Below are 27672 nucleotides of genomic sequence, written 5' to 3'. Positions count from 1 at the left end.
AATGCAGATCCAAACAGTGTGGCTGCTCTGAGTTAAAAGGGCAGGGGGCTGTGCAGCAGAAAGAGGTAGGACAAGATTTCACAGGCATTGTTTCCAAGAGCTAATGATTATTTATTATTGACTAAGGAAGATACATTTTAATTTGTAACATGGTGTCCTGGTCTCACTTTGTAGAAGCTGGCACATTACCTGTTCTGTTGTTCAGTAGTGTTGTCTGTGAGATTTAATCCACAGCTGACCTCACTGAGTTTATATAAGAATAGAAAATTATTTTCCCGATTTTTAAATGTTTTTACTGCAGACTGAGGAGGCATTTTGGTAAGATGCCTGCCTTTAACATCTTTATTTTACTGAACACCCAGGGATCGGGGCATGGACAGAGATCTGGGAAGTGCATGTCTACTTGTCTGAAGCTACACACTTCCAGTTTGTTTCCTTCTGTTTGCTCATTTCAAAACACATTTCTACTGTGACATTTCTTGCCATCTACAGTGCTTCATGTTCCAATGAAGTTATGCCTTGTTAGAGCATGTTTTTTACATGCAATCAAGGATATTTGCCTGGCTACAAGTGGACCAAGGCAGAAACTAGTGTGTGTGAAGTCACGTGGAAGAGATATATGCTGTTACTGGTGGTGTTAGCTAGCTGGCAAAGCTGACTATTTGTTTTTTCTAGAGCTGCCCAGGACAACTCAAGCTCTTCTAGGAGATGTGACCAAGCTCTGTGTTGAAAGTAATAAAACTTAATCCCATAAGCTTTATATCATCTAGCTGTTTTAGAAAAAACAGCATGCGCGAGCTGTGTGCATCCCTTATCGAGAACATGTGGTTACTGCCTTTGTCTTAAGATTGGGCAAGTGGGAGGAATGAAACAAAAAATTAGGTAATCAAGGTCAGAGACAAGTTCAAAACCTGAGCTGCTGCTGTTGATGTGACACTTGTCTTTGTTTTTACCCATATCAACAACCTTTGACACTGGCCTGAGTCCTGTTTACTCAGGTGTGTTGCCAATCCTGCAATTTAGCATAGCTAGCATATTAAGTGAAGCAAGAAATTCTGATCTATTTGGGTGTCTTGCATGGATTTCTTTATTCTTGTAGCTCACATCTGTTACCTACCATCAGTTTTTCAGTACTAGGCCATTGCTAATGTATAGCAGTAGACAAAATGTGTCTATTGCTAAGCATGTGCATACTGCTATTCAGGGTGTGCAGAAAGAAGGTATTTCTTCAAGTGCTTACACTTAATGGAAAGAGTTTCATCTCTGTGACTGTGATGATATCCTTAAGTGTTGCATCCTCTGCAGTTTATAAACAGAAGCACTTGTGCACAGAAATTAGACTGTGACCCTACTACCTTACATCTGAGCTAAATTTCTTCTAAGGATATTTGCTGTTAATGTGAAATTTAGATACGCTTCTCAGACAGTTCTCTTTCCAAGAGTAATAGCTGACACGTGGAATTTTCCATTTTTTTTCTTGCTCGGAACTAACAGAAGCACACCTTCCCTTGGAGCCTGAAATGTATCCATCTGGCTGCTGTTCTCTCTTCTCTGTTTACAGAGAGACACTTGGGCCATTCAGCTACTGTAATCTTGCCCTTGGTCCCCTTGTTCCTTCCACTTTCTATTCTAAATTCACTGGATTTCTTCCTCGAGGAATTACTAAGAAATCACATGGAAAAGATCAGAAATCTGTGTATGATAAGCAGGCAAGGAACTGTTATGTTTCCAACTGGAAGCCAATTGTTTCATGGGCAGAGTCGCAGGTTTGATCATTAATTCCCGTAGATTGCAGTACAGCTGAACGGGTTTGGAAGTTCATCATTTTTTCCCAAAGAGGAGGTAATAACTTGAAGACTTTCAAAAGCTTGAGCAGTGTTACCAATGGGAGCACTTCTGAAAGATCTGTTTTTATCCAAAAATGCTGTTATGATACTGTCAAATACGTTGTACCATAAATTTTTCTACCTGAAATATGTGGCTATCTAATATTTGGAGTTTTAAATAAGATGAGACAAATGAAAACGAGTGGCTCTACTTTCTCAAATTATCAGGTACCAGTGATACGCTATTCAATGCATTTTTACCCTGGAAACTTACTGGGAGAAACACCTACCATCAGTGTTGCATCCAGGGAGTGTTTTGGTTGACAATGGAAAACCTGAAGTCTATCATCTCAGTGGAACTGAGGCTAAAACTGACATCTACTGAACAACATTTTAATCAAGTTGCATGACTGTTTTCTTGTTCTCACAGATCACGTAGCTCTGCGAAGCTTGTTTGCCTGCCCTAATAGAGATCAGATAGTTCCATTTCTTCAGAGTGCCATAGGAATTGCTGTCCCAAATACTGAACACTTATTACTCTTTAGTCAGTCCTACAGTCTAGGTTGTTTTTTTCTGCTCATTTTTCCTTTTTGCTTCGTGTTAGTGATAATCTCTCTGCTGATCCACAGCAGCTGTTCTCTTTCCTATTTGTATAGGGTTTTCAAGGCTTTGGCTTTCCTTCCTACCTCCGTAAGGAGCAGTGCAGATTCTGAGACAGCTGCTGTGATGGAAGACATAGGTGGTTAATTGGCCTTCCTTTACCCATAGTGAATATGTGGCTTTTCCAGGGTACCATATTTTCAGGAACAGCCTTCTTGGGAAAGGTTTTTCTGGTTTGTTTTTCTAAGACTTTTTTCCCCCCATCCTTTAGCTCATCTCTTAAAATTGAGACCGTTTGCATCTTTAAGTCAAATAGAATGTCCTAATGGGGTGGGAAAAAAAACAAAATGTGAAAGGCAGGATGTTCTGCTGTGTGAGTCCCCACCATGACTCAAGACATTCAGGCTCATTTCCAAGGCTTGCTTCCTGACCTTGGGTAAATCATGTTGCTCCCTTTTTCTAAAAATGCTACATAAGCACCTAAACTGGCAAAAAGTTTTCCTGTTTAAAAAAAAAACAAAACCAAACACTCAAACAAAGCCCAGATGGTTATACTCAATGCACATTTAAACTATGTTTAATTACCTGTGTTAAGCTTGCATGTGGTTCCCTTAAAGGTAAAATGTTAGAATTATGAATTTCTAGATTACCACCTTGCACAAGAGAACTTTGCCTTTGCCTGGGCTGCTTGTCTTCAGCTGTGCGAGAAGACTTGAACAGAACTGTGATGCTAGAAGAAGCTTCTGTTGATGCGTGCATAGCATTGGGTAGGGACCCTTGGGACACTATGTGCACTCTCCTTTAAGGAGCCTCTTGTTTATTTGACGAAGCTTCCCCAGTTTGACAAACACGGTATCTACCTCTAGGGAAGTGGTATTTATGAGCACGTTGTTTCTTGTCTGCAGTTTGAGAGGATGTAGAGAAGTTATAGATGTCACCTGGTAGGTGTTATTACACTGGTTAATTATATCTTTGTTAGTATGAAAAGTGTTGGTTCACTAAGTCAAAAGAGCAACAATACACTCAGATTATCAGCAAGCTTTATGCAATAGTGAATAAGAAGAATTCAGAGGCCCAGATTTCCATTTTCTGACCATCAGAAAGAGGAAATATAAGAACAATTAGATCACCATTGATATGATCTCCAGTGCAGGTTCAAGTAATGGTAGTTTATGGCTTGTACCTTTGGCAGGCTGATAGAATTGATTCTCTAGGGAGAATCAAGAGCACAGTTCTAAAAGATTGGCAGAAAAATAAAGATGTGTGTTTTGTGTCATTGGAGTCCTGTGTGATGCTGGAGGAATGGAGCATTTGTTCAATAACTTGATAATAAAAATAAAACACAAAGGAAATAACAGGTCAGTACGTTTTCTGCATATAGTATTGAGCAGCTGAAGCACACATTTAAGAAAAAAACACTTAGGCAATGGCAGAGAAGATAAGACAGTCCACAGAACTCTTGCCAGATAAAATTGCTTCTTATGAATCTTTTGGATGTTCCAACCGTAGCAATGTAAGACCTACAACACAAAATGAAGAGCTTATGTCTCTTGGCCATTCAAAGAATCTTTCAATACAGAATGTCAAACTGTTGTTCATAGCCAGGTAAAGAAGAAAAAAAGAACAAAGTCAACCTGAGGAGTTTTCTTCCAGACATGTTTTTCTTGACTGTCAAATCTCTGAAAGGGAATGGAGAACAGTGGAATTAAACTCCTTAAACTCCTCTTCCAGTGAAGTAGATGAAATATTTACAGTGGGCTTAAGAGTGCTAGCACTTCTTAAATGTAGTGGATAGGGCTAAGAAAATGCTTTGAGTATGCACTGCAGGGCCAAAATTGTCATTTTGAATGGATAATATCTACGGCCTGTGGGCCATCTGTGTCACGGTTAAGATATCAGAAGAGTGTTTCAATTGAATGTGACTGTTTCTTTTACATTTCATGCCTGCCTTCAGCATGGGACCAGTTTCACTTGTGGAAGATATTAAAAGTTCATTCCATGTATTAAATAGATACATCCAAGAATACTATCTACCAAGTATAGAAATCCTGTCAAGAAATGTGTATGTGGCCTTCACTCAACAGCTACTGCTTTAATGCAATGCCTAAGCCAGGTTTGTGGTGGTGTTTCCTCACGCAGCCACACTGGGGCTGCTCACTGGTGCAGAGGGGTTGGCCTGTGGCAGGAATGGACATATTGCAGTCTGTTCAAGGTAATAATCCTTGGCTACTTTATATGAATTAAATATCCTTTGAAGCTCTCCAACACAGTCTGAGGGATTTGTCCTGCTTCTACTCTGTGTCAAATGCCACAGTGTCATCCTTGCAGACCATAGCCCAGGAGTGGACATTATTGCCACAAGGAAAGAAAAGTCTTTGGAGAATTAAGGAATGGGAGTTTTGCCCTTACCACAGGTGAAGCTGATGGCATCTGGTTTTCTGGTTTTATTACAAGGCTTTTCAGAGCACCTCCAGTAAAGTAAGAACTGAATGCACTGATTAGGAAATGGCTTTTCTGGGGGATGCCCTAATCACTGTTAGTACTGAGGCAGGTTGCTTCCACACTATTTCTGCATCACCATTACCATGCATGCTGTGTTCTGGGGTAGATGGTGCATGGTGTACAATTGGGTCGGTCTGGGAAAAAAAAAAAAAAGACAGTGTGTCTGCAGGATTATACTGTGTGAGAGCAAATGGTGACCTTCAGGGGGCTGTAACTCAGCCAAGTGTAGGTGTGCACCTGTTAGAATACCAAATAACTCCTACAGCCCAACCTGTTGTCTGCTGCCTCCTCCAAATGATACTGAATCACGTAATGGTTTAATAGCAAATATTTCATGCCTCTGCTTTTTCATCTCAGATGTAGCTCGTCAAGACTGCATCCTTTTTCCCTGTCCTAGAGATGAGTTTTAGTCCTAAATCTTCTATCTCTTGTCTTCACGCAGGGATCTACCGCACAGAAAAAGACAAAGGCACGTTGTATGAGCTGACTTTTAAAGGGGACACAAAGCATCAGTTCAAGAAGGTTGTTCTATTTCGGCCATTTGGTCCAGTAATGAAAGTGAAAAATGAAAATGTCAATATGGCTGACACACTTATTAATGTCATTGTGCCATTGGCCAAGAGAGCCAGCAAGTTTCGTCAGTTCATGCAGAATTTCAGGTAAGTCTCCATACCAGTGCTGCCTCTCCTATATGTTACTTGCTGTGCTAGATGCAACTTCAGGAATTGTTGAGACCTCCCTCAGTATAAGTTATGCTACATTTATATAGCATTTTACTGTGTGATTAAGAAATCGTTTTTCAGGGTAAAGAGAGTGAAAGGCATTTGATTCTTAATGCATTGTATTTAGCAGCAAAAGCAACTGTATTTCAGTAATCAGGATTTCTGATTTTCACGTATCACAGGATCATAGGGTTGGAAGGAACCTCTGAAGATCATCCAGTCCAACCCCCCTGCTGAAGCAGGTTCCTGAGGAGTTTGTAGTACCTGGCTTGTGCATCTCAGTCTGTTCTGTTGGGCATACATTGCTGTGTAGCAGTATAAGAATGTCATGCTGTCAGTTGCAGAGGAACATCTTTAGGGAAAATAGAGAGTTAGTGCTTCCAGACAATTTACCAGGCTTTATTTGGGAAAATATTAAGGCAATAAAAGTCAGAAAGGAAATATATTCAAACTTCAGGATAGTTAGGGGTTGTTAGCTTTGAAGTCCTTTTCATTTTCAGCGTAGATGTGGTCTTTGGAGGGAAAATGTAACTGAAATGTAGCTTTAAATAATTGCCCAGAAAAGGCTGTCTTAGCAACAGATACTGACTCCTGCAATGGGATTTATTTTGCTAATTACAGCCATCTATAAATAGGCTCCTTGTCTAAATTAACCATCTGAGAGATGTTTGTTTTAGGATGGGAGAAATCACCCTCTGGTCATGCTGATCTCTCTACTGATGAGAGAAAAAGTCTTGCTGATTAAACTTTGTACAAATATGGCATGTGTAACGTTAGGTCAAATTACTTATACCTTTAGGCTTTTGGCTTCGTCTCCAGGTGATACTTGGCTTTAGGAAATGTTCCTTAGCAAAATGCCAAAGATCTGAACTTGGAAGTATCCATTATATAAAAAATAAATAAATAAAAATCAAGGGTAAGAAGTAGAGATTGTATAGCCTGTTTAAAATCCCTCTTATCATGTTCTTATAAGTGGCACAGTTAATGCCTGCTGGATCATTCTTCTTGGGTCTAGATGAGGGTTTTAAACAATGCTCTATTAAAATAGCAAACACTGTTTAGAGAGTTGTTATCCAACCTGCCTAAAAGTTAGTTAGTCTGCAGTCCCTTCTAGCAGAGGCAGTGAGCCCCTTGGTCAGTGTAGAGATCTCTGCTGGTGAATTATGCCCTGAGGAATGCCTTCCAAGGTCCACCCTACGCTGTCTTCCCCAGCAAGTGCTGGTTACTGAAACAGGCTAACTTCTGGAACAAGTCATAAATCTGTCTCTGTTCTCTAGGGAAATGGGCATTCAGCAGGATGGGAGAATTCACCTCACAGTAGTTTACTTTGGAAAAGAACAAGTGAATGAGGTCAAATCTATACTTGAAAATACCTCCAAGTAAGTATCTGAATATCTGATGTATGAACAGTGCACACAGTGATTGTATCAGGAATTGGAGACTAGATTTAAAAAAAAAGAAAAAGTCCTTAGCTGCATTGGAGAAAAAAACATTCTTTGTTTGTATCAGCTGTAAATGTTGTTATTCTGACAACATGACAACATTCTGATATTCAAAAATCCCCAATTTTTGAAGGTGACTTTTTAACTGTTAAGTCTGAAGGCTGACTTCCAGAGGCAGGTACAGACAATCTAGTAGAGCATACAGGATCTAGATGCTTGTGACCATCTAGCCAAAAAATCTTGTCTTGATCAGCTTTGTTATAATCTCCATGCTGGAAGAAGACCCTTACTTATATAGATACCGTAGGTAATATGGCCACAAGTATTTCATAGTTGCCTGTTGAAGATATTCTTGTCCTGCTAAGCTTCACTGGTGTTTTTGTAAGGTCTGCCCAAGGAATGTCTCTGACAGGAATGCTAGCATAGTCATATGCAGGTCAAGCTCTGAAAGTACACGTAGTGGAAATCTCCTCGAGACTTTAAGAGATCATCTGTTCCCCTGAAGTGCTCTCAGAACCCTAGTATGATAGATTTCTGTGTTAGTTGTCTCATATTGGATTCCCATCCCCTCTTGCACTAAGATCTGGAAGTGAGCATATGCTGATGAATATTTTCCTACCCTAGAGCAACCAATTTCAAGAACTTCACTTTCATCCAACTGAATGAAGAGTTTTCCAGGGGCAAAGGATTAGACATTGGTGCTCGAGTTTGGAAAGGAAGTAATGTTGTTCTTTTTTTTTGCGATGTGGACATATACTTCACAGCTGAATTCCTGAACTCCTGTAGATTGAACACACAGCCAGGTACTGCTACTCATGAAGTGTGTAGCCTTCCAGCACATCTGTAGCCACTGTGTAACACTTCACTACAGTATTCTTGTATTTGAATTGCTGATGAAGCTGCTGTAAATCATTCTTAAAACTTAGGGAACTAATTAAGACGTATGAAAATACCATTGCTGGTTGGCTTTTGAAAGGTTACAACACGCCCACGCCTACTGTAATTGAATTCCTTGCCTTCAGCACCTCTACTTTCTGGAGCTGAACCTTTTTGTTGATTATATCCTCACATTTGCATTCCCATGCAAAGAATATAGGCTGAGTTGAAAACTTATGTGACTGTATGGTTTTGGTCTAGTCTGGATTGCATCTTGTAGGTGTGAGAAATGTTTTATACAGTTTAAAAAACAAATAATTAACCCATTGTCATTTCCAGGAAAGAAAGTTTTTTATCCTGTACTCTTCAGCCAATATAATCCCAGTATAATTTATGGCCATCAAGATTCCATCCCATCTTTAGAACAGCAGCTGGTAAGTATATATTTTTCTGAATGCCTGCTTTCATATGTACAGAGCTCTCAATTTGAAACAGTGCATGTGCCCTTAGGAAGTATTTTCCTATTCCTTTTGCACAGTGACATTCAAAAGGCAAGAGTGCTATGCAGACAAAATTAAACATAGCAGTCATCTCACTGTGAATTCTGCAGTTATTTCACCCCCAAAAATATATTGGTACCATTCATTTTAGCCCTTGTTTGTTACTTTATACCTGGAAACTGGGAATTACAATTTTATCTGCTGCTCTGTCAGAAGGGATTTTTCTAATTGGCAAACAACTCGTCCATGGCATGGTGTCTTGGGGTTAAAGTCCCTGATGTTGCTCTCATCTCCTCTTTGCACTGCTTCCTTTCCTTCCATCTTGAGAAGTTGGTGCTTGCCACAGCTGCTCGTCTTGTGGCAGGTGCTGCATCTGCCAGGGCCGGTCCTGTCCCAGGCTGGTCTCTCTTGCTGTAGTTAAGAGTTTGGGGTTGCTGGGAGCCCAGCAACAGTCACAGCTGAAAAAGCCAGACTACCTTTTTTTCCTTTCTAAAATAAAGCACGCTTTAGACTACTGATGTAGGGAACGAGTAGTTGAAAGATCATGGCAGTGTAGAACCTAGGGATTAAAAAATACTTCCTCATTCACAGCATCTATGAAAAGAATTTTTTTTTTTTTTAAGCTGTCACACTTACAATTTAATTTTAATGTTATTGAAGTGTCTGGACCATCCTTTTTACTGCTTTTGTCTCAGAGGAAACATGTTGTGGCAAAGCTATAGAATTTGCTTTAGCTTTTCTCTCTGATGAGAGTATGACACAGATCCTCAGGCTTGTAAACACTGTGCTTGGAAAGGAAATAGAGCTCACAAACTCTCATAAATTCCACGAACTGCTTTGTCAGGACTGTGCAAATATTTATAGCTAATACTTGAATCATAAAATGTGATGCTTATTTCAGAAAAGCTTCTTGATTTCCAAAAGTACTGCCAATCTCATTTTTATGTAGATTTTTATATTTTCAGCCCACATTAGTTCCTGGGCATGAGGCCAGATCTCTGCCATTAAAACAAGACAGTTAGCTCTATCCCGGTACTGGGGCTGCTGAGAAAGAAAGATTTCTGAAATCCTTGAAATAAATTGATTGGTGCAGAAGCTATTTGCACTGATGGGAAGTAATAATGCTAATGCATATGAGTAGCTTGCTTTGAGGGCATAACTATGGAGATTTCTTGTTACAGTGCAAGCCTGAAAGATAAAATCTTATTTTCTTTTAGTTGGTTTCTTTAGTGGCTTGGTTTTTTTTGGGGAGAGAAGAAACTAGATAGAGAGAGCAACAGGAGCAGTAAAATAAAAAAGCCACTAAAATGACAAGGGTTATGAACAAAAGGGGGAAGGCATGAAGGAGAAACCAGGAGAGACTATTTTGGAAGAGGAATTTTTGGTTAAGGAAATGCTGTTGGGATTGATAAATCCAGAAATGGAAATCCTACCTCATCTCCTGCAAGTTTGTTGCAAAGGAAGCCAACATTTTCAAAAATAGCTGCTTAAGGGTAGATTTATAAGCACCCCTTGAAGAGGGTGAATTACTGCTGACTTTCCTTAGAGGATTTAAATACCTGTCCCAGTCTGTTGAAACTGTTGGAGTTTAAGTCACTCACTCATGAATTATGACCTTGGTGATCTATGTTTGTATATTTGCTTTGAAAATGATAGCCATGGTCTATAATTGCTCTGATTTTCTATCTATAATATACTGTATTTTCATAGTCCATTTCAGTAGCGTGGGCAGCGTATCTGTTATGACAAAGACTTTTATGGGATATATATTTACCTCTGAGCATTTCTGGATTCTGAATATATGGAGCTGATAGCTAAAATAGTTATGTGATGAAAATTATCCTTACCACTTTTTAAAATTTGGTCATAACTAAGTTAATCAAGAAGCTGTCGTTTGTACAATCAGGTGAGAACATCTGTTTTCTTCCAGAGCTCTTGTGGTCCACAATCCAGATGCCACCTGTCAGCTCTATTGCAGAGTCTGGCTTTTCTGTCTTACCAGTGTGTTTCTTACATGTGATTCGTATCCCACCAAAAATGATTTTGGATGTTGATGTACCTCTGAAGAAGCAAACTCCAGATTGTGGTGGGATATTTCTCCATTTAGTCTACAACAGCAGGCGGGGAGCAAAACCTGATCCTTCTCTGTCAGGGGATTTCCGTGATAGCTAATGACATGGCAATTTTTCTGGGCAGAAGCATGCTATGAATATCTACACATGTTGGTAGATCAGCTACAGATTTACATGGTGTAGAGTAAATGGGCAGTTGTTCCTATTTCTGATTGCATTTGGGAACTTGTTGCTCTGCTGCTCATGCTGTAAGCATTTCTACTACCATATAAATGTGCCTTTCCTCTCATGCAGATTATTAAAAAAGAAACTGGATTTTGGAGAGACTTTGGTTTTGGAATGACTTGCCAGTACAGATCTGATTTTATCAACATAGGTAAGAAAAATACACTCAAATATGTTGGCTGTTTTACTGAAACTTAGAAAATTGTAATCAACTTTCCTTTCCCTGGCCAGTGTGCGTCTATGCCTCTGCTTTGCAGCAGTGATCTGGCTAGGTGTTCAGAGTATTCCCAAGTGCCACAGAGGTTACCAGAATCCAAGCACTGATTAGAACAAATAAAGCAATTTTGGCTGGTGGTGAAATATTTGAAGTTGAGGAATTTTGGACGCTTTGTTGTCAGAAAGCATGGCTGTTTTCGAGGGCTGACGAGCTAGAAAATAGCTATAGTGCAATTAATAGCATCAAATTTGGTAATGGAAGATACGTATTTCTAGAGTTATTCTGGATTTTCTTTGTGTCAGGTGGCTTTGATCTGGACATTAAAGGCTGGGGTGGTGAAGATGTACATCTGTACCGCAAATACCTTCACAGCAATCTCATCGTGATCAGAACACCTGTCAGGGGTCTCTTCCATCTCTGGCATGAAAAACAATGTCTGGACGAGCTGACCCCAGAGCAGTACAAAATGTGCATGCAATCCAAAGCCATGAACGAGGCTTCTCACGGCCAGCTAGGGATGCTTGTTTTCAGACAAGAGATTGAAACTCACCTCCACAGACAGAAACTGAGCAGTAAGAAGACCTGAAGCCAGAAATTTGCTAACAAAAGATGGGTTAAGACTGAAAGAGAATGGAGATTTCAACAGGCTGGCAGCGAAAGCAGATGAGGGAAAGTGCTTGTCCTCACTTCTTCTGATTTTTCTTAATAGGGCTTTTAAATTCTCCATTAGCCTGTCCAGCACTTGCTTCCAGGGGAGACTTGAACACTTGATGAGATTAAAGGTAATGGAGACAACGAACATTTCATAAATACCAGTGTGATACAGTAACAAAGGATATGCTCTTCCATTGGAATGTTTGTAAGATGCATGCAGTTGTTTAAAAGATTGACCCTTCGGTGGATCAATAATAACGGGCTACCTTCTGTGTATCTAAAATGGGCTGCGTTGAAAAAATATAGAGTTCCTGCTCTGAAAAGGAAATCTGGTTGTTAACAGTGGCTAAGCTGGAGTGACCAAAAATCTTTTTTCCTTTCTGGGACTTGGGTGGGGGGACGGCTGCAGTGTACTTACAGGATTATTCACCAGTTGATTCAGTGAAAGAGGCATCTCAGTGCTTTCTAAAATTCAGAAAGAGAAAGCCCTGCCAGTCAACTGTGATTTTTCCAGAACATGTGAGGTTAGTGTTGATTCCATTTTGTGGACAGTAAACCAAAAGCAGTCGGCTGTGTCTGTATCACGTGAATCAGATGGTGTATTTCTGTTCTAGAATACTGTATCTCAATATTCTTTTTTTTTTTTTAATGGATTTGGTTTTGCCTGGGAATTATGTTGTCAGTACTTTTAGTTTTCAAATTCTAGCCTTACTAGGAAACAGTACAACCTTCCAACACTTGGAAAGTGCTCTGCAGATCTGTTTTTCCTGGATGGGAACTTGGTTCAGGTAAATGAAGTGATTTTGCTATAGAATCTGTGTGCTGGAAGGAGGAAGCTTTCTGCTGGAGAAGAGGAAACGTATTTCAACTTGAATTTAACAGGAAACTTCAAATTCTGAATGCCAGTTACAAAAATTAATGACAATTTTCTGACTTTATACCAAAGTATTCCTTCTAAACCAAATCTAGAACCTCGCCCAGGGCATAGCAGCTTTTTGTAATTAACAAAATAAAAATTTTTGATGAATTACCAAACCCTGGAAATTCTCTTATAGTAATTGTAAGTGCATTCATAAAATTAGCCATCTTAATAGATTCTTTTTTAGTGGTCTAAAACTGTTCAAAGTGAGTTATTGCTGTTGTAGAGCATTTTAATGCTGACTGCTGTTTATCATTTTAATGTTTTAATAGCCAACCAAAAATGCGTGGGTTTGTCAATCCCATTTATTTACCCAAATGCTGTTTCCCTCAGTGGTCTCTTTGTTTTATAGCTTCAGATTAATTCAAGGCAGTCTGAGACTAGGTTCTAATGTGGTTTTTGGGTTGTAAAAGCTAGGGGTAATAAGTATGAAAGATAGCAATTATCAGTGAATAAAATGCCATTTGTCCTTTTGCTGAGTGATAGGAAGAGCGCTTGAGAACCTCTGTAGAAAGCACTGCATGCAGAATCTGCAGTGAACATGCTACTACTGTTAGTACTTCTTCCTTTGATGTATGTTTTCATATTTGCCTTTTGTTAGATGCAAGTGACCTTCATTGAACTTTCCACGTGGAACACCAAACATGTCCCAAAACAGTGCAAAAATACAGAAGGATCCGCTGGAAAGAACTCTGTGCTTAGAAAAGAGCCCTTAATGCATCACTTACCATGCCGTCAGCAATAATTCAAGTAGATCTTCCGAAGAATGTTTTTCTTTCCAGCATGCATGATAAATTGTTTATAAGTTAATCTGTTTTGATGGAGAAATCTGACAAATATTATTGTACTGGGAGGAGCCAGGCATGTTGAATGCATCTATGGGCTGTGATTACTGCTGTTCCAAAGTGAAGGCTTTTCCTTCAGTCCCATTTAACCTGGATTTGAAAATGGGTGATGCATATTATAGAAATGTCATAATTGCAGCCTGCCTTGAACTTGGCCTTTTCTATTTCCTGTGATATTTTCCATCATCTTCCATTAGGTATAACCTAAGCCCTGAGCAGCTTAATGTTACTCTGAGGTTGGCATGTCCTACTTGTTGAGCATGGCTGGATGATCTTCAGAAGTCTGTTGAAACCTATGTTAGTTTCTAATTCTGAGGTCTGGGCATCTGTAAGTTCAACACTTCACTGCTTTGGGTATAGCACATCATCAAGCCCCTGTCAAAGTTGCACAAGCTGTGTTATTTTGAGATCTCTTGTGATTTTTCTTGCATGTCTTTTCCCATAGAGATGCCAGGAGTAATATTGTCTATGCACTTCCTGTCTCTTGGCTGCAGTACCTAGTTTGGTGAAAGGTGGGATTGAATCAGTGAGGAGAGCACCAGCCCATAGTCATTGGCCACCCCAGTGAGATCCACAGGAAAGTCTAGTCGTCTAGTCACAGCAGAAGTCTGGTAGGCCTTGCCTAAGGGTGGAGACTGTACTGATATGGAAGAAAGAGAGAGAGAAGCTGTTATTACCCACACTTGTACAGACAAGTGGCGGTCTTTCCTGCTGATTATATGAACATCCAACATAAGTGTGGCTTTTCTTAGGCAGCTCTTGACCTTCCTTGCCCTAGAAACAGACAGCTTGTGATCTTTCTCAGAATGGCAGCTTTAACAGGGTCTTAGCTGGGGAGAGAATACAGCTCACTATCCATATTTGGAGAGGCCACAGTGGGACTTCTGAGTTTACTTTTTGAGGACTTCTGCATGTTCTGGCTAAAGGAATGAAGGCCTTTGACAAAACAAATTGACACGTCCTTCCAGCTGTCATAATTGTTCCAGCAAGTAGTTTACAAATGTTATTACCCTTGTAATACTTGCACAGCATCCTTTGAAGAAAGAAAGTCTGTAGAGAAAGTCCACAATATGAGTAAAACCAGCATCCCCAATTCTTCCTTGCTCCGCTCATTCTCAGGGTAACTTGCAAATAAGTAGTAATAATACAAAGGCAGCCACTAGACAGCAGACCAAACACTGAAGAGGCCCATTATGGATATTAGAGACACAGTTGGTCGTGTTTGTGAGGTCCTGCTGTGTCAGTGCCAGGTCAACCTGCACATTAATTCTGCAAGCTAACAGCCTGTTTCTCAGACTGCCTTTTAAAGGAGACTTTGTCTGATTTTTACTAGCTCATACTTACACAAAGTACTGTATGATTTGTCTCCAGCAGGACAACTGCTATGCCGTACTCTTCACCTGAGAACATGAGAAGGTATACTTTTCTCTAGTGCTGTGAATCTCTGACTTAATTTTGGTTTCTCAAAAGAAGCAGTTCAGAAGAGGGAAGGATTATGTTGAAAATATCTATTTCATATATGTGATATAATGCTCAAGAAGTTCCTTAAATCTTTTGTCCCATTTCTGTTGTTACTTTCAGAATCTCAACTTTCAGAATCCCAATTTACATTAAGGCTTTTATCTCTAGTTATTTAAACATGCTGCAGCTGGAGTGCAGATTATGCTCTCTGTGGAAACCACCTATCAGCATGATTGTCAATTTTAAGACCACATGATTATAAGAATTTCTTCTAATCTGTGTTCTGCAAAATACTGGTCAATGTAAGACTGAAGCTTTTAACTGCTTCTGTTAAGCAGGGTATCCCTGATCCAGCTGAAGGAAGGGGACAGGTAAACAACTGACTACTTGCTCACTCTTTGACAGTCACATCTCTAACAAAAGATTGGTGTTAGCAGACTTGCACAACAATCCCAAGTTGTACAGTTTCTCACATGAAACAATTCAAATTGAAGCAACCTGATTGAGGACTAATTTATGTGATTCTGTTTAGCTTCTTCCTCAATATTCTGAATTGTGTGTTGTAAGAGCAGAGTAACAGATACAAAGAGAGAACGTTTTTTTGGAAGAAAAAGTTCTGTAATACGGTTCACACCATCTGCATCCCAATAATCTGGACACAACTTGTAATAAATAGCTCTGTTCTGAAAAACAGCATTATTTACTGGCAAACACTCCCGTAAACTGTACTAATACTGATACAGGCCCTATTTCTTATGCTGTTTAGGCTCTGTGAATGTGCTTCTTTCTAACAAATTCCTGCATCCCTTCTCCACTCCCTTGCAAAAGGTTAATCCCCCTCTATGCAGAAAGGCCAGTGTGGGATTCAGATACAGGTTAAAAACTGAGGGTCTATAGTCAGAGGCTAAAGGAATTTTTAAACTGCGTTTTTCATAAAAATCTCTCTTCAGAGAACACATTTCACTGAAAGGCACCAAGGGTGTGCTTGGATGTTTTACTTGAACATCCTTGATTCCAAGGGCACAGCATTTTACAACATTAAGTTTCACATTAAACAAATTACTGTCAAGACTGATTTACTTCTCCAAGTTGTTTGGTGCCTTCAGGAAGCTATGATCTCATTCAATTTTAGGTACCGATCTGTTTCCCAGACAGGAGGCAACCTTGCATTCAGGAGCAAAACGCAGCTTGAACATAGATATCCCTGAGGAAATCTGCAGAAATCTCTGTTCAACTGATACTTCATCTAATCCACAACGTGCATGATGTATCTGGGTGTTTTGTGGCTTGCTGGGCTGATGCATCCCTTAACTCCGTTGAAACAACAAGCCCATGACAGCGCTTATTCTCCCACTGCTTTGTTGTGAAGGATTTGAAATAGAGGCACTTATGGCAAGTTTCAGGTAAGCATCAGCAGCTTCCAGTTTGAAATCCAGTCTTGATGAAAACAGCACGGGGCTACGCAATGAGACTGGGAGGTTCACTCGAAGAGGCAGGTGTAATCTGGTTCATGGTCCTCTTGACCGCATGGATAAAGCAACAGCTCCTTTCCCATAGAAGTGATGGGTTCATCCTGTTGACAGAGAGTACAATTAAACACTTTTCAAAGAGGCCAGTATACCTGGAATGTCACAATATATTGCTACTCCGTTACTGTGTGAACCTATTAATCTTACTGTGTTATATGTCTCAGAGCCCTGGGAATTCAGGAAGTAGATCTGCATGGCTGGCTTCTGCCTTCAAGAAAACATCTGTGCTTGGTGTGGTAATCCAGTGACATGATCCTGGGAGGTCTTGGAAACAGCTGTGCTTATCTTGTAAGCAGCTTCTCCAGTGTGAACTGATGTCCTGCCTAGGAATTTCTGGAGTGAGGATTTGTGTGGCGTGCAAGTTAGGAGGACTGCAAGCTTACTGCAGTTGCACTACTGCAGGTGGGGTGCCCACAAGTGGAAGTTGTGTTTGTGAGAGGGATGGGAGTGGATCCTGCAGTGAACATGTGCCTTCTGCTTTAGCAAGCCTGTTTCTAATGACAATTCCCTGGAAACCGTGTTTCTGTTTTGCATCCTGTTCTCAATCCTAGCAATAGATGCATGGTGGGAACTTGCCTTCTTTCATGGTCACCCAGTGGGTGATGAGCAGAACCCACTGGAGCACTTTAGCCAGGTAGGTTCGCCCTGCTCCCACACACATCTGCTGTAGTGCAGTAGAGTATATAAGATTCTTTGCAGACTGTGGGTGTGACTCTATCTTTAATACAGACACCCACAGCCAGGCTTTAAATCTTCCAGCACTGGTGCCAGTAAGTTGTCTAGCTCCTGCTTTCAACAGATTCAGCCTGGACTGTGAAACCTACGCAAGAAGTAGGTTGAAGTAGCCCAGATAGTTTCACATCTCAAATGAGCCTTCATCAACCAGTTTAGTTTAATCATGTCTACATTATGCTAGGCACTTACTTAAAAGAAACATAAATTTTATGTGAACCTTTTGGCAAAATGGTTGTCCCGTTGCTGAACAGATCTTACAGTATATGAAAGCACAATCTGGACCTTGGAGCCTATGCAACTGCAGTCAGTGCTAGCAAATACTTAGTGTTGTTGTAAGGACTTGACAGCCTTCTTCCTTCCCTTCCATTATTTGCTACCTTTGCTCCATATCATACCTTGCCTGCTTTGAAAGTATAAATATACCTTGTTGTCTTTCTTTCTAAAGTTGGAGGTGAACTATTTTCTATTTATTGTACTTGCTGGGACAAGTACAATACAAGTCACAACCACAGAGAAAATCGTAAAAAAGTCCAAATGCTGTCACCTATTGCCTTGTCAGCAGTTCTGCTAAATAACGTATAGTAACTTGAGCCCTGTACAAGGTGTTCTGCCCACTTGAGGGGGAGCAATTCAGGTCTAAGGCATCTGAGGTGTATTTGGTTGTCCCCACTGGGCTCACATACCCTTCTGGAACATCACATAGAATACTCAGTAGTAGCTAAAATGGGACTAGTTAACTACATTATAACAACTGAACCTGATCCTTCTTATTTTGAAATGCCCTGAGGCAAATACATAAAATATGGTTAATGAGTGCATTGCTAGACTTTCACCTTGTGGTAGTCAACAAGGTCAGCCAGTGTTGAATGTTGTAGCTGGTCCACTCCAAGGAAGCTGTAGGAATCACTGGAGGCATCAATAAGGAAGTGTTTACATCCCTCTGCAGACCGATAGGAAAGCACATAGCCTTTGATTTTCTCACTGACCCGGACCAGAAAGCTCCCCGGCACTGTTTTACTCAGAAGCTCCTCTGCTTTTCTAGAGGTTAGGATACCTGTTCAAAGCCACAACACAGAACTGAAGTGAGAAAAGCATTTGCACAGGAGCAGATGGAGCAATTCTCCCAAGAAACCCTCTTTACCATTCTAAGACTAATTCACAGTGCTTTTATCCCCTGCGTGTTTTCTTGCCCACTAGTCCAAGAAAGATACTGCCATCGCTGGTAGGAGACCACGGTGTCATGCTAACTGTGCTTTGTGCTAACTGTTCTACATCCAGCATATTAGGCTTGTTATCAACTAACTATGAGAAGCTGAGAAGATCTGGTTTCCACTCTAAGACCTTACCTTGATCTTTGTCACAATTAGAGAAATTCAAACTATTGTACGTATTAAAAATGGAAAACTTAGCTAGCTACCTTCAAAATGTTCCCGGGATCAGCCTGTTCTAGTAGCCCTGTTAGTAGAAACAACTCCTTAATAGGTCTGGTTGGGGCAAAAGCGCTCAGGACTCACCATGAAACCAAGGTGCTATCGTGTCTGTGGTTTTCTGATAGCCAGCTCGAAGAGGGAATTGCTCCTCTTTGAACCACCTGATGATGCTTTCTTCAGCTGAATTGGATATTGTTCTCTGGATTCCTTCTTTCCTGTAACAAAAGACAGTGATTTGTGTATCAAGTTCAAGTGACAGCTTTTAGATTCTGATAAGAATTGCTTTTTGTTCAGTGTGTTAGGAACAACCCTAAACAGAAGGCTTACAGTAATGCAGCTATGAGCAAAATTGTATGGTTTTCAGCAGACACCTAGCAAAGAGGATATACTACATACTCTAGGCTTAGGATGTTCTGTTATGTAAACTTGTCACTGAATCTGACTTTCACACATGGCAAAAAAGAGGACTTGACTGTGGGAAAAGTGCCTTGTACCTCTACAAGCTCAGTGTAACTGGGAGGTTGGGTATTTGGGAAGGAGGCTAAGAAAGGCAGGGCCAAGAGAATGGTGGCCAGGAGCAGCTGAGATGGTTGAGGTGTTGAACCTGAAGGCATGCTTGGTTAGCAGCTCTGACGATTTGGTGGCATTTCTATTAGTAGGGCAAAAACACACAATGCAACTTTGATGACACTGGTACTCAGTAGATGTGCCATTGTCTTTCTTTTTAGTGGCCCAAACCTGAATTTCCAATATTTCCTGTGGAGATGGATTCCTTTTCAGTAGGCCACCACCTGTCCTTTTATGTTACAACATGACAGATGCTAGCCTTGTCTGAGGAGAAATGGTAGATTAGGTGGACTGAAGTCACTGAAAATCACTAGAAGACTGAACAGAACTATGTGGATGTCACTGAAATGGAGTTTCTGGTGTGGGAGCTTATTTTAGTGGACAGTAATATCAGTGAGAATCCCAATTTGATAGTTAATCTCCAGGGGTGAACAAATATACCTTATCACTCCTTATCAACAGCTCTACCACAGTCTTCATACCCTATGCTGGAATATAGTTTAGCCTTCTTATTTTTCCCAGTGGAGTGTTTCCTGTACATGAAGAGAACAGTCATTCCTCATCTCAACCAGAAGAATCTCATCCCCTTTCCCCTCTCTTCAACAGTGCACATTATTCTCACCTAACTGCTCTGCCATTTGCCATCGCAGGAGGTAGAAGTTTAGGCTTGGGTGGGAGAGGAGGGTATTGGAGCGGTCGCCGATCTCCTGCTGTGGCATTCTTGGATATGTCTGCCTGCTTCCCTCTGTGGGCTCCCTGCAGTGAAAGCCTCCTGTAGTCATCTCTGGCCTGCCGTGCGAGAGAGCGTCTCTTCTCATCCGCTGCCTTGGATTTCCGCACTGGAACAGAAAAGCAGTCATACAGGAGCAAACAAGCAGGCAAGTTTTGAGCTTGCTGCTGCTTAGCCATCTCTCTGCTTGCTGGAGCTGAGCAATAACGTGTTTCAGAGCATTTATGTTCTCTCTGTGTCCCAGCACTAGGCACAAACGGTGTTACCGTGGAGGGAGGGAGTTTTAGAACTAAGATGCTTCCCCTCCTCTATTTTCAAGCAGGCATCTTATGTTGCGTGTATTGGAAGTCATTTATCTTCCTTGCAAGCCTTGAGTGGCTCAGCTACTCTGGCCTCTGTATGAAAGATGCACTTATCTGCGAGGACATTTGTCACCTCTCTCCCACCACTAATATTTAAAAGAGCCCAGTTCTTATTCCTTCAGCAGTTAAAAATCTGGGTTCTATTTTTGTACTTAGAAACAACTTGGTTTTGTTTCATGTGACTCTCTCGGTTCAGACATAAATTTCTGTGATGCCTTTTGTGTGAGCAGAGACCTGAGCAAGAAGGAACAGTTATTCCATCAGATAAGAAAATGTTTTCAGCTGACCCATAGACTTTAGGAATGAAATGGGGAAAAAAAAAGCACAATTACTTTGTCAAATTAAAGTCCCTACTCAATTGCAAATGGTACCATTATGTCTTTCTTGAAAGGCTGGAGAGGGTGGGAGAAAGGAGGATGGGAGAAGCAAGGGGCCGTTCAGCCTTTCATTTAATGTGTGCACTGAGACAGGAATTTTGCCTCAGTCCTTGTAATTTTGATAAAAATCAGGAGGAAGAGAGATCTTACACTGGATGTGGTGAAATAACGTTGGAAAAGCCACAGCAATACATGAACAAAAACTTCTGTTTCTATTTCCAGGAGACTGGGAAGGCAGAAAAACTGCTGAAATGACCACAAATGAATCCTCCAAAGGATTTGAAAATCCTGCAGGGCATTGCAAAGAGAAGGGAGTGTTGCTGTAACTGTTCTGTGGGGTAGAGAACTTGGCTGGATATTATTTTGTTTGTTTTTTTTCTGAGTAACCAGCTCTCCAGCCTGAGCTAGGCTAGTGCTTTCTGTGCTTTTGTAAACAAATTCAATTTTTTAATTAGAAAAACAAAAGCCTTGGCCTGAAACGGAGACAAATGATAGTACAGCATTGCCATCTACTGAACAGTAGGGGAGAAGCTAGGAAAAAAAAGCGTCAAGTTTGCCTTCAATTTTCCTCCTCTCCAGGAAAGGAAGACGTGAGGAGCAGAACTTTTCAATATTTTCTGTGTACTAAGCTTGTGACCCTTTATTCCAGTCTCTGAGAAAGCTGCACAGCAAGATTCCCTCAAAAGGAATCAAGTTGAAATATCTTTTTAACTCCAGCTATGCTGAAAAATCACCTTTGAGGTATGTGGTTACTATGAGAGATCCTAGAAGGAAATGTAGTGGTTGTAGCAACTTAAGTAGAGAGTTCAGGACATACTTGGCAGCAGTGATAGATGTTACTGTAAGTCTCATACTTTTTTTCATTTTTGATCCAGTTGTTTGGATACTTTACATTAGAAGGTGCAGTGGGGCTCTGGATCAATGAGATTTTATTGCGTGAAAGGGAAGCAGATGAGAGGACTGTGCCTTGCAGGGAATCACAGAATTGCTTAGGTTGGAAAAGACCTTCAAGATCATCAAGTCCAACCTCAAGGAATGGAAGGTAGGAAGCAGGGAGATTTGGAGTGGCCCCTTGTTTGTGTTTCATGCAATATCTTTCTTTCACGTTTCATATTATTTCCAAGGTCTCAGGTCAGCTTGTCTTTCCACAATACAGTTCTATTGTGCAAGAAGGAGCCTTACCCTGGGCTTGCGCTGATCTGCGCAGAACTGAATTTTATTGAGTAGCAAAAGCCCTCCACACTCATTTCTGAAGTTTGAAAAGTTTCACACAGTGAAAGGAGTTTGCTATGAACCAGGTGCTTTTGAAATTACCTTTTTTAGTTTGTCCTCACTACCTGTTATTCTTTTCCACACAAGCAACGTTTACTGCCAATTTCTGCCAAAGGCCTACTTCTAGTTTAAAATGAATTACCCTGGCTACACTCATGTGGATCCCATCTGTTATTATTTTCATATGGTACCTAAGGGCTGTCAAATGCCAGCAGGACTCATTCTGCTTGACATTGTTGTTTAATATTTAAATCTATCAGCCTTCAATTAAAAACAAAAGCTCTTTAATCGAAATATAGGAAAGACTGAAAATGGGAAATGTTTACAAGTGGAGAATTTTCTGTGGGATAAATTTGCCATTTCACTGCCCAGCTCTAGTTTCAATGCTGTGTGGACTCAGAAAAGTTTCTGATAATGCAGCTCTGTAATTCTTGACAGTACTCTCCACCTACTAACCAAGAAATACTGAGTTCCAGTTTTGCAGGGAAATGACTGAGATGACCACGCAGAGCCCTAAGATTTCTCAAGCCTGATAGGAAAAAATCTTACAAAAGATCATCCTAAGATCTTACAGGATTCTTGCCATTCCGGCTCATTCTCATCAGATTTCTGCAGCATCTTCTGGCTCTCTGAGCATGTGTGGCTTTGTGGTATTGCCTTCAGCGGGACTGTAGTCTCTTCTCCTGAATTTCTCCCGTGTCCTCCCTTCATCTATGAAAGAAATGGTATGTTAAGTGCTTTGTCCCAGGCTAGTTTTAGCCCTGCTTTTCAGCTAGTTTTGAAAAACTAGGGGCTCCATTGTCAGTTGTGAATCCCTTTGATTTCAACATGCAGAACCTCTTCCTTTACTGCAGGTTACGACAGAGAAAGAAGGGCAGAACAGAAATAATGTGGAACATCTTCCCGTGCTATTCCCCAGTCTGCCAGGCTGGCTTGCTAACACCATACTAGAAGAATATGGCAGTACTGGGCAGAACTGGGCCAAGAGGTGAACTTCCTTGACTCGCATGAGTCTCTGAGGCTGACTGGTACTTAAAGATAATGTCTGGGTCTGACACAAAGTCAAGAACGTCCTAGGTTGCAACTTACCTGTGAGAAGCCACCCTTCCTCATCTGGCAGTCTGCCAGCATCTGGTGAACATCCCGGGCTTCCCTCTGGGCAGAGGAAAAGAGCGGTGAGAAATAAATGCAGAAATTGTACCTTTATTCTTTTTGGGAACGTGCCCTTGACAAAAACCTGGATGACTGCAGGTGGAGATTGTGGGTACGACATAGCAGTGCTGGGCTACCATAGCCTGGAATGCTCTTTGTGTGGACGTGCCATTCTTTGTGCTTTGCAGACTGCTCTTTTCTCAGAGCTTTCCTTGGCGAGTCCAATAATGCAGGCAGGAACATTCTGCATTTTCAGAGGTGATGCCAAGAAGCAGCTACCCTCTCCTTTTCACTGTCCCCACAGGTAGAGCACAAGAATCTCGGGAGTGCTTTACCCTTGGAGATATGCACCAGTAAAGCATTTCCAGAGCAAATCTCACTTGTGCCTGCAACTTGAGGTACACCTCAGTCTAATCTCCTGCATATGCAAGTGGCTGGACTCTAGGAGTTCAGTGCAGAAGGAGTAATGTGACTTATATGTTAACAAATTTTGCCAGCTTTCTCTGACAAAAATAGTTTTTTTTCATCATATTAAATCAGATCTGCCACAGGAAAAAGAGTCAGGGGTGTCAGGAATTGTCCCAAGTCTGCCTAGATTTGCTAAGTGATACTCACAAGTGGTCCCAGGGAGCCGAAAGAAGGGGAGCTTACCTTCTTTCCATCTCCATAAATCAAGCCCCAGCAGAACCTGCCATCTAGAGCTTATTCTATGATTCTAACAATCTAGACAGACTTGGGACAATTCCTGACACCCCTGACTCTTCACCTGCCTTTGCTCAGTTGCTGTTGTGGCTGACTGCTGCCAACCACTGCCTGTCAGACTGACCCAACTAGCTATGTGTCTCGTGTTTTCTCTTTCCTAAAACTAGTCTGGCTATGCTGGCAGCTGAGACCTGTCTTTTTAGGAAAAGGTGAGGCTTGTCTTTGAGCAAACACCCACTCACCTCCCTGTGCTGTGGGAGGCAGCCTGGGTCAAACAATGAGTAATAAGTTAGCTGTACTACACTGCTTACCAAGGACATGCTTTGCTTTCTCCATCACCTGTTGGGCTAATATTTAATATGAACCTGAGTTTCCAATTTCCATCTCCTAAACAGAGAACTAAGAACATAAAACTTGAGTGAAACAGCTTGTTTTCTTAGATCAACCCCCATAGCCCCTGCAGCAAACAGTGCTCAGATCCTCAGGTACAGAAAAAGCAATGTAACAAGGGAGGTGAGAGAAAGCTCCCCTTCCTCTCCATGCTTACAAAATGCAACACTTGGCTCTGCAGTCTGTATCCTCCCTTTGACTAGCAAAAACATCAGAAATCTGGGAAAATTACTTATTTATAATACAGTGACAGAAAACAGAACGTAAAATATGCAAAACCCCTCTGTTCCCATTTGCAAAAGTTTGAAAGGGTTTTGCATCTTCGGTAGTGGGATTTTTAGTTGGCTGACTCGGCGTTGGGTTTTTGTTAATTCTGACTAATAGCTTTCTTTAAAAAAGGGAGGGGGGAAAATGACCTCCCACGTAGTTGCTCAACTTCAGCAAACAGTGCTGAGAAAAACCTTGTGTGATTCAGAACCATCTGATAAAGGAGGCAGCCACTCAGCCACCAAATTTCCTGCAGTAAAATGGCAGCAGTGGGAGAGGCGTTTAGCCCAAACCCAGCCTTCAGTTATAATGCTTTTATGCTGAAATCTGGCATGGCTGTGTAATAGAGGAATATACACCCACAGAAGTTAGCAGCGAAAGGCGGAATGAAAACTCACAGAATGAGATGGGACTTCTCCCATTGAATTGGCAGGACTCTTCTGTTCAACATTGATTGCATTGGTAGCTAATATAATTACTTTTCTTTTATCTCAGTTCTCTGTAAATGGCTTTTTGTAGCTAGTTAAACAGCACAAATATATTTATCACTGGAGAAAAATATTTCTGTAATGAAACACCTCAGTAAAGGTGGAGATGCTGTCACTGTAGCTACTGCTTTTGGAGTTGTCCTATACTGTCAAGTTTCTAAACTCTGATCTCTTCTAGAAGACAAAAAAAAAGGACAACAAGAGGGGACTTGAAGATATGTATGTTAGAGAATGCTGGTAGAACTACATTCATCACATCTTCTGTAAATGTAGATGATTTATCTGAGGGCCATGACTTTGCATGTGTAGATCCTGGGATGGGCACCCTGGTCTTGTCTGAAAAGCAATCCAAACTGCCACAGAGCAGGAAAGAAAGTTCTGTGGCTCTCACTTTATCCATGGAGAATGGAAGCAAAGGAACTGAGAGTAACTTGTCTAGTGTTGCAGAGCAGATCTGTCCCAGCTAACAATAGCACTTGGGCCTTCTAAGTCCTAAGGAAGGATGTAGCAGTATGGCTTGTCCTGGAAGTACAGAAGAAAAACCTGAACAGTCAGCTGGCTTTTCTCTCAAGTTTCTATCTATAGCAACGAGGATTTGCTGCACTTCCTAGATCTCAAAGCAAATGATTATGATTAGTATGCAAAAAAGGGGAAAACTACCTTTTTGAGCTCCTGGCTTTTCCCAATTGTACCAGCAGTGTTTTTTCTCGCCTCTTCTTTCTGTTCCTCTACAGTGTTTTTATTTTTTCCCTGAACTTCTGTCTCACCCAGGACTTCTGGCTGTGGTTGCAGAGACTGTGTTACAGCACAGTCTGTCTCTCTGAAACACAAGGGACAGTTCTTAGGAATACCAGGGAGCGACTCTCTGCTCTGTAAACATCTGACAGGAAATTACACATGAGCAAAGTAGTGCTGTGATGGAGCAGTGTGCCTGCATGCAGCTATCGTATCTCCAAATCAGGTAGATGGAATAATTAAATCAGTTACTCATCGTGAGTAACTGTTGGCCTGCTGTAGGCAGGCAGGCACCTGTTGGTGAATCAGTACAATCCAAACACGTGTCCTGCTGCAGAAACAGTTACCATTTCCTGTGATATGCTGAAGTAACTGCAGGCAGGGATATCCTGGGAGACTGAGGAGCTGGGGCAGGCCCCAAGCTGGAGCTGGTCTCTGCTGGCATTATGTGTACCTGCAGAAAGCCTGTGCCTTTAGTCTACAAGTAGAATGACAGTGATGACCGCACCCAGCCCAGCCCCAAGGTTTGAATCGAAGGAAAGAAAGGCGGTTTTACTAAGAGCTTAGTGTTACTTCCCTGTGGCAATGCTGGACTTGTCTGCTTGCTTCCTCATGAGGACGAAAATTTACAGAGCAGAGGAGAGAGTCCCAGGAAAAAAGTCCAGCCTCCACTTTCTAGGAATGCCTTTTCTTCTCTGTCCACCCCCCCAAGTCCTCCAAGTGAAGGGTGCTTACCTGGTCTCCTTGCCTTGCTCACTTGCTAACCGCTTTGCCCTTTGTGCCTGGATCTCTTCACAGATGGCTGCATACGATTTATCTGAAGGATGCTCACCCATCACCCACACCCAGACATCGTTGTCGGCACCTAGCTTCCATTGTACTGACTTCGTGCTGGCTGGAAAAGAAGTGGCTTTTTTGAAAACAGTTTGCTCAGCAGCTGTCTGCAGGACCTGCATCCCTTGGCTGCTGCTGTTGGCTGTACCCTTCCAAAAGCAGCGGTACATGGGAAAAGATCAGTTGGGACACAGGACACACCTCCCATTTCATTTCATGGTACTGCAGCCAGGTCAGTGAAGGTCAAAAATATTTTGCAGGCAAGGGATGACACTGTTTCCTTTCTCTCTCCAATTCCTTGCCACTGCCTTCCCCAACCCCCTGGTCCAGAGACTGCTGAGGGGTGAGCTATCTGTAAATGGAGCACGTGGGAAAGAGCTGAGAGAACAGTGCTGCAGTCCTAGAAGAGAGCGTGCTATGTAATCCTAACAAAGACAAGGGGACTTAAGGTTTAAAGGCGCTAATCTGATGCCTCAGCCCAGGTAAAAGCACTTGCCAAACTCCCGTATGTTGCTGACACCCTAGGAGAGGTGTTCAAGTCCAAGGTTATTTTATAGATAGATTCAGAGTCCCCCATTGAGTGGGGGATGAGATGAATCTCTTGCTCTGGGGGGGAAGTAAGCCATGCCTTCTCAGGAAGGGAATTTTAGAAACTTGGATAAGGACAGAGCATCTGAGCCAGAGAATAAAATCATTGTGTGCCAGGCCAAAACTACCCTATCGGAGGTGGGCTTAATTACAGTTTGGAAATGCAATTACGATGTGTCCTGGGGAGAAGAAATTGCTCTAGAGTCGCATTACCTCCCATTTCCAGGGCACAGTGGACTTGGTCAGATCTGGGCCAGAGCAGGAAGCTCTTACCTTTTTTTGGCAGTGGCTTCTTTGCTGAAACCTTGTCTGCAGCAGCTTCTCTTTCTTTCCACCGTCTGATCTGCTCCTGCCTCATCTTGAAGAAGAGGATCTGCTTCTGCTCCTCACTGAGTTCTGCCAGCAGGTCAGGATCGATGTACATCTCCGATAATATCTGTTTCAGCATGGCTGCGGGTTTCAGTTACGCGCGTTGGTGGCAATGATCTCCAGGGATCCGATTCTCTTCCTGGCTTGAATGTGCCTGCGCCGACAAGAAAGACTCCCTTCCCTCCTGAGCCTGGAGCAGGAATGCAGGCGTGCCAGGGTAATTATACTTCTATTTTTTTTTTTAGCTCAGACTTCCTGCACAGACCAAAAAAGTAAATAAGTAG

The 27672-nt window shown here is 41.6% G+C and overlaps 3 protein-coding genes across 29 annotated transcripts in view; 2 read left to right on the top strand and 1 right to left on the bottom strand.

The window, feature by feature from the left end:
• Positions 1–13537, top strand: part of CSGALNACT1 (chondroitin sulfate N-acetylgalactosaminyltransferase 1) — a 46668-nt gene extending 33131 nt beyond the window's left edge. For 19 of the 24 annotated variants that reach the window (XM_046941087.1, XM_046941084.1, XM_040699848.2 and 16 more), the window contains 6 exons: positions 5371–5587; positions 6928–7029; positions 7717–7895; positions 8308–8402; positions 10835–10916; positions 11285–12671. In XM_046941087.1, the coding sequence (XP_046797043.1) occupies positions 5371–5587; positions 6928–7029; positions 7717–7895; positions 8308–8402; positions 10835–10916; positions 11285–11568 (959 nt within the window). In that variant the 3' untranslated portion in view covers positions 11569–12671. Of the gene's footprint in view, positions 1–5370; positions 5588–6927; positions 7030–7716; positions 7896–8307; positions 8403–10834; positions 10917–11284; positions 12672–13156 lie in introns of those variants that run through there. The other 5 variants (XM_046941094.1, XM_046941095.1, XM_015276651.4 and 2 more) reach the window with 2 other exon arrangements.
• A 533-nt stretch (positions 13538–14070) lies between these two features.
• SH2D4A (SH2 domain containing 4A) lies at positions 14071–27580 on the bottom strand. Its single transcript, XM_420452.8, has 9 exons — positions 27293–27580; positions 26333–26492; positions 25523–25682; positions 22953–23018; positions 22436–22574; positions 19745–19961; positions 18640–18770; positions 17959–18179; positions 14071–16434 (listed from the first exon to the last, which is right to left on the bottom strand). The coding sequence occupies exons 1-9, from the start codon at positions 27465–27467 to the stop codon at positions 16342–16344; spliced, it is 1362 nt and encodes a 453-aa protein (XP_420452.1). The 5' UTR covers positions 27468–27580; the 3' UTR covers positions 14071–16341.
• The window catches only part of CDKL2 (cyclin dependent kinase like 2), a 37947-nt gene continuing 37741 nt past the window's right edge, over positions 27467–27672 (top strand). For 2 of the 4 annotated variants that reach the window (XR_005859663.1, XM_046941083.1), the window contains exon 1: positions 27467–27605. Coding sequence is in view for 1 of the 4 variants with exons in the window: in XM_046941082.1 (XP_046797038.1) it covers positions 27537–27605 (69 nt within the window). In the remaining 3 variants the exon portion in view is untranslated. The remainder of the gene's footprint in view (positions 27606–27672) is intronic. The other 2 variants (XR_005859662.1, XM_046941082.1) reach the window with 1 other exon arrangement.

The sequence above is a fragment of the Gallus gallus genome, chromosome 4 (genome assembly GCF_016699485.2).
Source record: "Gallus gallus isolate bGalGal1 chromosome 4, bGalGal1.mat.broiler.GRCg7b, whole genome shotgun sequence".
Classification (NCBI taxonomy): Eukaryota; Metazoa; Chordata; class Aves; order Galliformes; family Phasianidae; genus Gallus; species Gallus gallus.
This window is presented reverse-complemented; position numbering and strand designations above follow the sequence as displayed.